The 12,985-nt window shown below is 34.7% G+C and overlaps 1 protein-coding gene across 1 annotated transcript; it reads left to right on the plus strand.

The window, feature by feature from the left end:
• The first annotated feature begins 609 nt into the window (after positions 1 to 609).
• Positions 610 to 10,607, plus strand: LOC127132105 (lysine-specific demethylase JMJ27). Its single transcript, XM_051060978.1, has 13 exons — positions 610 to 1,091; positions 1,168 to 1,254; positions 1,605 to 1,735; positions 2,072 to 2,171; positions 2,275 to 2,401; positions 2,482 to 2,545; positions 2,775 to 3,549; positions 3,632 to 3,961; positions 9,307 to 9,621; positions 9,709 to 9,781; positions 9,865 to 9,950; positions 10,069 to 10,188; positions 10,281 to 10,607. Exons 1-13 carry the CDS (start codon positions 867 to 869, stop codon positions 10,356 to 10,358), a joined length of 2,511 nt encoding a protein of 836 aa, XP_050916935.1. The 5' UTR covers positions 610 to 866; the 3' UTR covers positions 10,359 to 10,607.
• The last annotated feature ends 2,378 nt before the right edge of the window (positions 10,608 to 12,985 follow it).

Here is a 12,985-nt window from a genome sequence, read left to right on the forward strand (position 1 = left end):
ATATTTTTTTTTCAAAGAATCCTTCATATGTTTCAAAATCCTCTATTATTTCTCAAAACTTCAAAACAAAATTTTAAAAGACTGTTATTCAAAGAAATTTTTTATAAGTATTAAAATTGAATAGTGCTATAAATATATAGGGATTAAAATCATATTTAATCCTAAATTAAATCATTAAATTTTATTTTATTAAAAACTTTAGTATAAATATTTAAGAAAAAATATAATCAATAAGATCTGTGTATCCCATCACATCACATTTTTATGATTGAATAATATAAAATATTTTCATTATAATAATTCTTTACCCTAATAATATACTATCTTTAATTTCTAAGTTTTTTAATAAGATTTTTCCCTAAAAAGAAATTAAAAGAAAATGAGTATAAATATTTATGGGAGAAAGGTAGGATATTTCTTTAGTAAGTGGAAAAGTGTAATAGTTTTATAAGAAATAATTAAAAAAGGTTATCTTAAAAAATATAATACCTTAAAAAAAGTTACTATTTTGAAAAGAAGAAATCCTGAAGTTAAAGTGGGTAGGTATAACACGAGGGTCACGTTTTGGAAACCTAGATTCGAAACTCTGATAGAGAGAAACAGTGGGGACTCAAATATAGATAGCGACACCACAATTCTCACGCCATATTAAAGATATTGCAAATTCCAAATCCTGAATTTATATTTATTCACTTGCACAAGTATGAATTATTCAAATTTAGGTCATTTATTTAATTTGATTTAGAGTAAAAAGTTCTCTTTTTACTCTAAAAACACACACTTTTCAATTACATCACAAGTCAACTAATATAGAAATTTTAAATAGCATCCTAATTCTCTCTCCACCGAATTCCGGTAAATCGTAGATGGACTCCTTTTACGGTGGCCGCCCTAATGCGGCGGAAAACCGAGGCGGTGTCGCCGGAGAGAAACAGGTGCCGAGGCTTAACAATCAAATCCAGAACGGAATTCAAGAGGCGGAAAAACTCAGATTCTACAGCAGGAGGAGGAAGATCGCCGATCTCAATAACGGATCGGACTCGGCGCTCAATGGAAACTCCACCAGAAAGAAGAAGAAACCGATCGATCAAGTTAGATTTTTATTTTTTGATGGTTTAATAATACCTATTATGTTCCGATTGTGTTTTAATTCAATTCAATTTGCAGGAGAATGAAGGTGATTCTGGGAAAGGATTAATTGATGTGTATAAGGTCAATAAACCCATAAATGGAGTTAAAGATACCAAACAACGGGTCAGTAGAGAATAATCACACCATAGTTCAGTGTCATCATGCACCATATAAATCTTTTGAAAAATGTTCTTTGTTTAGCTTTAAAGTGTTATGATATGTGAGAAGTGCTATCAATATTCTATTTTTAACACTCTCTCAAACACTCGTTCTTTTATGGGTCCTACCACTTTATGTCGTGTGTTTCAGCCAATAAAAGAATGAGCGTTTGGGAGAGTGTTCATAGTACTCCCTTGACGCTCATATAGTTGGTTACTATATTAAGGTAGGCCATATAGAATCAAAATATCAAAAAAAAATTGTAATATTGTTTGTTGGTGAAGGTTCTCTTACCTGTAATTTTGGTTTCTCAGTGTTTATCTACCAAAACCAAGGAGGGTGGAAGTTTGATGTGCCATCAGTGCCAACGGAATGATAAGACTGGTGTTGTCTTTTGCTCAAGTTGCAACAAAAAGCGCTATTGTTATGAATGCATTAAGAACTGGTAAGATTTATTTTCTGTAAGGTAAAAATTATTTTTTGATGACTTTGTCGTGAAGAAGCTAGTTGTTTTATCATAGCACATATAGTGTTGTTGATTGTGGTTCACGGCGGAGAGTCAAAACCCCGCCATACTGGCCGCTTTGTGGTGCCATTGTAGCGAAACCCCCCCGCAATATCAGCTGATATTTACCATATTGGCGAGCCCAATAACTGCCATGAATATCCCCCATAGTACCGCCATGTACAATATCTGATAACACTGCATACACATCAATTAACTTTTGGCCTTTTCTTATTTTCACAATGCTGATTGCTGACTGTGATTGAGATTAATCAGGTATCCAGGAAAAACCCATAAGGAATTTGAGAATGCATGTCCATTTTGTTGGGGCAATTGCAACTGCAAAGCTTGCTTGCGGGAGTTTCCTCCGCGAATGGTAGATGTCATCCTATCTGTTTTCAAAATTCATAAATTTGACATCATTATATAATTTACATGCTAACTGTTAATTTGGTTTAATTCTTGTCCTTGTTTCACAGGACCGAGAAGTAGATGCCAGGGTCAAATTACAGCGACTGCTGTACTTACTATCTAAAGCCCTGCCAGTTCTGAGGCATGTCCACAAGGAGCAGAGCTTGGAACTAGAGACTGAAACCAAAATAAGGGGTAACATGATGAGAAACATGCGTATAGAAATTTATTTTTGTTTTGTTTTGTTTTTTAATTCTATCTGATTATGATGTTAGGTAAGCAAGTGCAAGAAATTGACATAACAAGATCAAAGCTAAATGAAAGTGAGCGCTTGTACTGGTACGCTTACGGAGCATACTATCATAAGAAATTATAATGCAATCATTATAATTTCTGTTACTATTTTGTTCCATCTTCTTTGCCTTTGGTTTGTCTGGGACTTTGTGGATAAGAATGCGGTTCTTCTCATATATTTTACAAAAAGGCTTTGTTACCTTGAGGCTTTGATTGCTTTTATCTTTTAATATCCTATTTGGTCGTAAACTGAATCCCTCTGTTATAATGGCAGTGACAATTGCAGTACATCCATACATGGATTTTACCGTAGCTGCCCCAACACCAGTTGCTCTTATGATCTCTGTCTCGTGTGCTGTCAAGAGCTCAGAGAGGGATGCCAACCTGGAGGCATGGAGGCTGGAACATCTCATGAAAATTTTGGAAAGATTTTTCACAATCATTGTTCAACAAAAAATCAGAGTAAAACACATCGTAGAAGATATGACTGGGAAAGTGAACTTGCACCTACTAGTTTACCTTCCCAGTCTGACATGCTCTCTCCCTTCCCAGAATGGAAAGCTAATAGTGATGGTAACATTCCATGTCCTCCAAAACAGCGTGGAGGTTGTAGTTCTGCATTGCTTGAACTGAGACGCATTTACAAAGCTAATTGGGTGGCAAAGCTGCTAAATAATGCTGAGGATCTCACTAGAAATTATGCGCCTCTGGATGTAGATATTACTGAAAAGTGTTCTGTATGCCAGCTAAATTTGGTAGAAGGAAAAATCAATCCTGAAGTCAGGAGAGCAGCATTTCGGGATGACAATAAAGATAACTTCTTATATAGTCCAAATGCCCTTGGTATTTCTGATGATGAGATCGAGCACTTCCAGAGGCACTGGATGAGGGGAGAACCTGTGGTTGTGAGAAATGTTCTGGACAAAACATCTGGTCTTAGTTGGGAACCAATGGTAATGTGGAGGGCCCTCCGAGAAACAGGTTCCAAAGTGAAGTTCAAGGAGGAAACACAAAGTGTCAAGGCTGTCGATTGCTTGGATTGGTGCGGGGTAAGTTATACAAGTAAATAATTTGAAAATAATTTATCTACTCATTCATACTTCACTTTATGTACATGGCTCTGCTTCACAGGTTGAAATAAATATACACCAGTTTTTCCAAGGCTACCTAAAGGGTCGAATGCATAAAAATAAGTGGCCAGAAATGTTGAAATTAAAAGATTGGCCTTCATCGACCTCTTTTGAAGAGCGCTTGCCGAGGCATGGTGCTGAATTCCTTGCTGCACTCCCCTATATGGACTACACTGATCCAAAATCGGGTCTTTTAAATTTTGCCAGTAAACTTCCTAATGACTCGTTGAAACCAGATTTGGGACCCAAAACATACATTGCTTATGGGTTTTCTGAAGAGCTTGGCCGAGGAGATTCTGTTACAAAACTGCACTGCGATGTGTCTGATGCGGTAATTTCTTCCCTTGGAAATCTTTTTATGTTTTTAACAAGTAGAAACCTGTTGCTGGGAGTCCTTACCAATCTCTGATAAGTTTGATAAGTTTAATTGCTGGTATGTGGTCTTTAGTTATAACTCAATTAATTAAACGGAGATAAATAGTTTAACAAAGAGAAGGTTATACCAACAAAAAATAAAGTAATGCCAACAAACAAAGACAAAAATAAAGTTGCAAGAAATTAAGTAAAGGCATTTTGCCTTCTAGAATGCCTTTGGGGATCAGGATTAGCACTATGATAATATATGTGTTCAAATCGACCATTCCTTATATTAATGTTGAAATGTTGAAGGAATGGGCTGTTAAAGATATGATTTTTTAGAGACTAAACTTGTCAAAAAAATGTCTTTGGTTTGCTTCCATACTCGTCCCATAATTTCATCTTATGATTTCGACCATTTTTTAAAGCCAAGGTGTTCCTCAAGTATGCTCAAAACAACAGAAAAACCAATCATATGAACTAAATTGAGAAAAAATATCAGAGCCTATATGAGCTACACCTGCATGCCACAAAAAGAGGAAGATGTGATACAAATTCAGAATGATGCATCAGGAATGCACCAAATTGGTGTCAAAAATGCTTTTTTGCATGGATATTTGGAGGTACTGTAAATGGATGATGCTACTAATGGAGAGAATAAGGCATGCACATTAAAGGCGTTTGACAACAGTTTTCGTTGGCTATTTTTTTCTCTTCCTTTTAAATGGCAAATGATGAGATTATTTCTAGTCACTCATATGGAAATGGGTGAAAAGAGCCTTTTCCTCTTGATCCCGTAGTGCCTCTCGTACTATGCCTATAAGAATATTTGGTACTATTGTCTAAGAATGTTTGGATTCTGAAATCAATGATCATTTGATGTCTCATTTAGAACTGTTGACTTCATATACTTCTCCTTCTAGAACTTTGAACTCCAACCTTGTTATAAATCGGAAGACTTCTACATGTTCCCACACGCCTTCATAGTTTTATCCCTATTCATAAGCTTATCAAGGACCATAATTATGTGGTAATCTTTTTTATTCTCATTCTACTTTTCAGGTTCTTGCAACCGGAAAGATGATAGGAGTTGTACTAATTGTCTGATGAATGAATTGGTTTGAATGTGTTATCTTCCGCACTTTGGTCTAGTGATAGTATCACACTTCTATCTCACAAATCTAGCTTCAACCCTAGCGTCTTGGTTTTCCTCTTTTTTATTTTTTTTATTTTTTTTATGAGGTCTATGTTTCTATCTTTGTTTTTAAAACTAGTCTTTTAAGTCAAACATTTCTTTCCGTCATGTTTTTTTCTCCCTATTAGTTGTACGATTGATGGAATGTGATGGAATGAAATGGAATGCAGTGGTATATATTCAGATTTCATTGTTTGGATTTGTAAATAATGGATGGAGCGGAATCAAATCCTTCAAATTTCATGCCACCCCGTCTGAAATGTATAAAGTGGAATGAAATAACTTGTTATATTCTGTTCCGTCAAATTATAAAAAATATCCAAACAATTGAATGAAATCTTTGTTCCATTTCGCTTCTCTCCACTCAATTCCATCATGTTTCATTCTGCTCCATTCTGTTCCGTCAAATAACTTATTAACCATTTGATTTAATTCATTCTAATGTTTGGGGACTTTTCCTATTTCTAATATTTTTGGTGCAAGATAGTTTATTTCTTTTATTAATCACTTTCCCGAGTAATTTGACTTTTTTTATTAAGGATAAATTAGAAATATCTCGAATGTTCATTCATTTTTACATCAAAGTACACATACCATTTGGGTAACCCAAGTTCCTTTTTGTTTCGGTTCCTAGTTTCTCTTTTATTATTATGAATCGACTCCCTCAACACCAACAAAGACCAAAGCTAGTGAACTACTATTAGTGTATTAGAGAAGAAGCAAATCTGACCTATTCTTGAAACAACCTCAATCGTTTGAGGCAGAAGTAAGTACGAAAAGTAATCATTCTATTAGTGATTCTTAAATTTATGATACTTACAATATTGATCCAGATGATTTTCTTATTGTTTTGAGAAAAGAAAAGGGGTATTGTTCCAAATATCTTATTTCTCAATTTATCTCCTCTAATAATTTTTGTATGCAACATCAACATTTTATTATAGTTGTTGAATGTGTGAGAATCTCATCATATGTTCAACAGAAAGACAATTGGGTTGAAGCTATGGATGAGAAAATGTTAGCACTTGAAAGAAATGAGACCTGAGTTGGAAGGAAAGAAACCCGTTGGATGCAGGTGGATCTATGAAGTCAAACACAAATCATACACCATCTTGATTAATACTATCTTCGTTCATTTATATAAGAGACAAGTCAGTTTTTAAGATCAGTGAATAATCATTGTATTTGATCAGTTTGTAGACTAGATACATTAATTATTCAATGAACCTAAAAAATGAGTTGTCTCTGATATAATGAAACAAATGTGTGAGAATTTCATCATATGTTCAACAGAAAGACAATTAGGTTGAAGCTATGGATGAGAAAATGTTAGCACTTCAAAGAAATGAGACCTGAGTTGGAAGGAAAGAAACCCGTTGGATGCAGGTGGATCTATGAAGTCAAGCACAAATCATACACCATCTTGATTAATACTATCTTCGTTCATTTATATAAGAGACAACTCAGTTTTTAAGTTCAGTGAATAATCAATGTATTTGATCAGTTTGTAGACTAGATACATTAATTATTCAATGAACCTAAAAAATGAGTTGTCTCTAATATAATGAAACAAAGGTAGTACAAGGTTAGTCTGGTGGCAAAAAGATACCCTAAGATACATGATATTAATCACAATGAGATATTTGCTCCAATGGTGAACACGAACATTGTTCAGATTTTAATGTTTCTTGTTGCTCACCCTAATTCCGACTTATGCTTTTTTTTTATGTCACAAACGGTTTCTTAGATATAAACTTAAAAGAGGATGTGTATATGGAGATTCTGCCCGAATTTTGACCCATTGGTGGAACAAACCAAACGTGCTGAGTGAGGAAATCTTATATGGGCTAGAATAGTCTCCCCGAGCATGGTTTGAAGATTGACAAAACGAATAAAGGGCGTAGACAACAAGCCGAGCAAGGGAAATTATACGTTTTCTTCAAACATTTACACGGAAGAAAACTTATTGTTCTTGTTTATGTTGACGATATCATTATTAGAGGCGATGATATGATTAAGAGATAATTATTCAAGGAAAGACTATCTGTAGAGTTTGAGATGAAAGAACACGGGGGACTGAGTATTTCTTCACAATTGAGGTGACTTAGTCACAATAAGACATTTTTTATTTTTTAGGGAAAGAATGTGCACGATCTCTTTGTCGGAAACAAACAAATTTAGATGTAAACCCTGCAAGTGTTTCTATCAAACAAAATTATTGGATAAACTATGAAGTGAAAGTGCTAAGATTCATAAGGTTCGGTATCAAAGATTAGTGGAGAAGTTTATTTACTTGACTTATAGAAGGCCAAACTTCACATATGCAATCAATATTGTGAGACAGTCCATGCATAATCCACCCACAAACCGCAATATCTTAAGGTCATTCTAGAGAGATGACTCCTATTCAAAAGATGTGAAAGTTTCACTATGGAGACTTATATTGACGTCGACTATGTAGGTTCAATGAGTGATAGAAGGTCCATTGAAGTGTATTACATCTTCCTGTGGGGAAACCTTGTGTCTTGGAGAAACAAGAAGAAAAGCTCAGTGTCTTGCTTGAGTGTTGATGTAGAATTTAGAACTATGACACAATTTATAAGCTACCGTGGATTAATATTGTGCTAGAAGGTTTGAAGATAAAGTGTGAGTCTCTATGAAGTTGAGTTGATTTGTGACAATAAATCGACTATCAGTATTGTTCATAATTCTGAGTACCATAACGGGGCAAAATGCATAAAATAAACAAATAAATAATGGATTAATAACTACAATCTACATTTCTTTTAGATATTAGTTGACAACCAATTTACTTGTAAGATGTGAATGATATATATCAATTCACCAATTTGAAGGAGAGTTTTGTAAATATTGTTTTTTATTATTTGTACAAATGGTATTATGCCTGTGTTAATTAGGCCTTATAGGTATACCAGTGAATAAATTAGCAATCATTCTCTCATTACCTTTGAAATGATATTCATAAGATTATTTTCAACTCTGCAGCATGAAAAAGTCTCCCTGTATTTGAATTAGGGGGTAAACTTGGGCTATAGTATTATTTGAGTACAAGCAGAGCCAAAAGACCAAACAACCAAACTCTCTTTTGTAAAACATTCTTTTGGTTAATGTAGGTGATATTATTATCACAAGTGATGAAATTAAAAAACAAGTTGTAAGGGAGATGTTAGCAACTTAGCAAATGGGATGTCCTATATCTTTTGAAGCAAATGGGAAAGTTGGGCTGCTCTAGCAAATAGCAAATGGGAAAGTTGGGTTGCAAAAAACCATGTAGTATAATGACAAGTGAAGACTCAATGATGTGAATCTAAAAATGATATTTTTCTGGTTGAATTCAATTTTTCAAACAATTTTTACGAATCATTTTAGAAACACTAATCAAGAAAAAAAAAACTTAAAAGTGAATTTGATCAGGAGATGAACATAGAGATGAATGACCGTCTTCCATGGAAAAGATAGATAAAAAAGTGATTGCAATGAAATTTGAAAAGCTTGATAAGATCTACAATGGTTCAATCAATAATCTTCGGAATAATTCTCTACTTCACAAAAATATCAAAACTTGTTAAATTCTACCAACATAAAAAACTATGAAAATGTGCATGAACTTCTATTTATAGACATGCAAGTTGAATGCTAAACACATACCTTTAGATTACTAAAACTAATCTATGTGCTCAAGTTACACAAAAGGCTTCTAAAGATAACTGAATTATCACAGTCACAAAAGGAGATAATTAAAAGATACAACAGTTTAGTATCAAAAAAGTCAATACACTTTTAAGAAGACTCCAAATTAAAAACAAACATCACTTGAAATAAAAGATCTTTAATAGACTCCAACAAGTATTAGAGGTTCGGTCAGTATCAGAAATAATTTGCTAGCCCACACAAAGCCAACCATGGCATGGACAGAAAATGTGTTTAGTTAATTCATGCATCATCACCAATAATCTTCAGTATGGAGTTGTTTTTTTGTGTTTATGTGTTTCTGTTCAATTTGATAACAAACAATTAGTATTCAAGTCTAATTGTATCCACTCCTGAAAATTTGCAACCTCCTATTTTTGCAGTATTTGAGTAATTTTGTGATGGATGTTTAGGTGAATGTGCTGACACACACAAACAAGGTGAATATAGAGGACTGGCAGAGAGAAAGCATAAACAAATTGAAGAAGACATATGATAAAGAAGACGACTTAGAACTTTATAGTGAAGCTGAGGCTGGTGATCCCAAGATAGAGTCAAAACAAGGCCATGGGAGAGATTCCTTGGACATTGATAAAGGAGCTGAGGAGGCTGTCCTTGGTGGCGCTGTTTGGGACATATTCCGCCGGGAAGATGTCCCAAAGTTAATCGAGTACGTAAGAAAGCACCAGAAGGAATTTCGTCATATCAACAATGAACTCGTTGATTCGGTGAGTAGCATTTCCAGCCATTGTTTACTATAACTAAGTACTAACCAAAGGCGAAGAGCTCAATCTCTCTTAATATGCTGGTTTCAGGTTATACATCCCATTCACGATCAGACTATATTCTTAAATGCGAGGCATAAGAAACAGCTCAAAAGAGAATTTAGTAAGATCCTCGCTTTATTTTCCCGATTTAAACTTGGATAAAAACTAGTACCACAAAATAGTAACATCGTTTTCTACACGCAGATGTTGAACCATGGACTTTTGAGCAACATCTTGGAGAAGCTGTTTTCATTCCAGCAGGATGTCCTCATCAAGTGAGAAATAGACAGGTAATATTGCATGATGACGACGTTGTTGCTGAAAGTTTTTGAGGAAGTATTTAGTAATACAAACCTTGTAAGGAATTTATTGTTCCAACAACTATATTAACTTATTTTCATTGGTCAGTCATGTATGAAGGTTGCACTTGACTTTGTTTCACCGGAAAACGTTGGAGAATGTTTACGACTAACAGAAGAGTTTCGTTTACTCCCAAAATACCACAGAGCGAAGGAGGACAAATTGGAGGCAAGTGTGTTTAGTTTCTGATGCATGTTGAGCTTCCCACTTTTACTTACTGTCCTTGCATTTCAAAAAAGATCTCTCTCTGTCTTTTACAGGTTAAAAAGATGAGCCTTTATGCTGTAAGTAATGCTGTTAGACAAGTTAAAGAACTGATGATGGAGGCTAATAAGTAAGATTGGGTTGATCTTCAATTTTGGTCAGTTTAGGGAATAAGGTTGGTTGAGTATAAAAGACCAACCAATGTGGTATTATCTAAAATAAAAGATGTATATTTATTTGGTTATTACCATTTTTCTCATCTTGAATGTAATTTAGGGAGTAAGAAGGTTGAGTAGTATCTAGTTTTTCTTTTTTACAACGAACCAAAACTGAAAATTCTCATGTTATGGATATAGAACTAGAAGACTTGTATGCTTTTAACATCTTGGTTGAGCAAGCTTTTTTTTTTAATGCTGCATTTTATCTGAATCTGTTGGTGTATTTTCATAGATATAAATATATAGGAGACAAATCGAGAAAGTCTTCTTACTTTCTACCCCCTTCCTTCATTGGGGTTTCAGCATTTCATTAAAGATTTTCATGAATTTCACTGTAAGATTTTGATGAATGATTGTAAAAATAGCTTAATGATTAGATTTGTAATCTTCTTAAATGTCCTAAATTTCATTTTTAGTTCTTTAATGATTTTATATTTTTTTAGTTCTTTAATTATAATATTTAAATAATTATTTATAAATATTCATAAAATGCTATAATATAGGAGGGTCGAGATATCTATCTTTAATATTGGATGACATCGTGTAAGATTTCGGTTAAAATACACAGACGGACCCGTGATAGATCTAGGAGGGCTGGGTTGGTCACCTGCTGCAATGGTTAAAAAGTTAAGATCTGTCTATTATAACGTTCCTTCATAAATCACTTGAAGATTATGACCTGCATTAATAATCTTCATAAATAACTTGAAGATTATGACCTGCATTAATAATGAACGACGGTAAAGGCTAAATGCTATGTTGTTTCACTAATGGTCATATTACCATTATTTATGGCCATAATTAGGTGAGTCTTTTAATGGTGGAAGGTAGATATCAAAGGAGAGATCAGACAATTGGGTGAGAGCAATATACATGTAAGACTCCAGCATTTCTGAAATGGAGTTGATCACATCATCCTCCACCATACCAATCATAATATTAATTAATCATTTGTGATCTTCCTTGACTAATATTAGAGGGTTAACCTTTTAATATTTTAGCAAGAATTTTTGACATTCAATATGGAACTCCGGTAAAATTAACCTGGAACTTTTCTATATCACTTCAACCTCTTCTTTTTGGAAAATACTAGCATTGCTCTAGATAAGAGTCATTGACGGAACAAGTGCTGACATAACTCAGAATACATGGGCTACCTTTTTACTAGGGAATATATGGCAAGGCGGTCACCACTAGTTTTCACTTCCATGGTTGACGGTTCGTATACTCGTCACCGACTTGATGGCGCTTACGAAATTCTAACATCAGTTTCATATGAGGAAACAACTTGATTGATTAGTCCGATCTACCACATTCAGACATGTCGCTGCTGTTGGAAATCCCCCAAAATCTATGGAGAATTTCAATCAATCTTGATGAACAAGATTGTTATTACCCACACAATAGCAATGAAAAGAGAAGAACAATGGAGAAAGAAAGAGTGTAAAGAACGATGAAGGAGAAGAGTAATAAAATTCTGCAGAGTTTCTTTCTGCCCACAAACTGTGGAAAATTTCTTATTCACTTTGCAATTGTAAAATACTGCGAATTACAATGTTATGAATACTCTATTCAGCTCATTACAAAAATAAGGGTTACTCCCTCTATTTATAGATTTAGGTTAACTGAGACCTCAAGTCAAAATCCAAAACTATAAAAGCCCAAAATAGCTAACATTACTAAAATAGGTATAAGTCGAAATCCTATGTGAGACAACATGCTTCGACACTTCGACACACTAACACAACTTAACATACTAGGTGGTTCGACACTTCCTTGTTCTGTCGAGCAACCTGCTTTGACACAAGGAATTACAATTCAACACACCACCTAATTCATTGTGTCTAAGCTATCTACATTCATCATAACTCTTAGTCTTCTGAACACTTCGACATGCACTCCCTTCGTCATGATCTCTGCAATCTGATTCTCAGTTCTATAGTGTTCCACATTCATCTTCCCATCTGCTACCGGTTCTCGAAGATAATGGAACCTCATTTCGATGTGCTTGCTTCGACTATGTGTTATCGGATTCTTCGCCAGATTGATAGCTGACATACTGTCGATCTTCATGGTAATTGCTCCATGACTCTTCGTTGTTATCTCTTCGACTAGATTCACCATCCACGTTGCTCGACATGCACAAAGATAAGCAGCTATGTATTCTGCTTCGTATGACGATAATGCCACTACTTGCTCCTTTCTCGAACTCCAAGCAACTGGTGCACCACCTAGCATAAACACATAGCCAGCTGTGGATTTTCGATCCTCAACATCACTACACCAACTTGAGTCGATGTATCCCACTAATTTGCATTCTTTTCCTTCATCATCTGCAGGAAACAAAATGCCATAGTCGAGATTTCCTTTCAGATACCTTAGTATCCTCTTCACTGCTTCTAGATGTGATACTTTTGGCTTCTGCATGAACCTACTCACCATACCTACACTGTATGCTAAGTCAGGCCTTGTGTGACAAAGGTATCAAAGTGACCCAATAAGTCTTCTATATTGGGTTGGGTCGACATCATCTTCATTTGAAT

The sequence above is a fragment of the Lathyrus oleraceus genome, chromosome 3 (assembly GCF_024323335.1).
Source record: "Lathyrus oleraceus cultivar Zhongwan6 chromosome 3, CAAS_Psat_ZW6_1.0, whole genome shotgun sequence".
In the NCBI taxonomy this organism is placed as follows: Eukaryota; Viridiplantae; Streptophyta; class Magnoliopsida; order Fabales; family Fabaceae; genus Lathyrus; species Lathyrus oleraceus.

Bases quoted from the DNA above. Each gene is read 5' to 3' on its own strand.
- LOC127132105 (XM_051060978.1), top strand. From the start codon at position 867: ATGGACTCCTTTTACGGTGGCCGCCCTAATGCGGCGGAAAACCGAGGC. The intron at 2,402-2,481 runs GTAACATGATGA...TTATGATGTTAG, and splicing joins GACTGAAACCAAAATAAGGG to GTAAGCAAGTGCAAGAAATT. The intron at 10,189-10,280 runs GCAAGTGTGTTT...TGTCTTTTACAG, and splicing joins CGAAGGAGGACAAATTGGAG to GTTAAAAAGATGAGCCTTTA.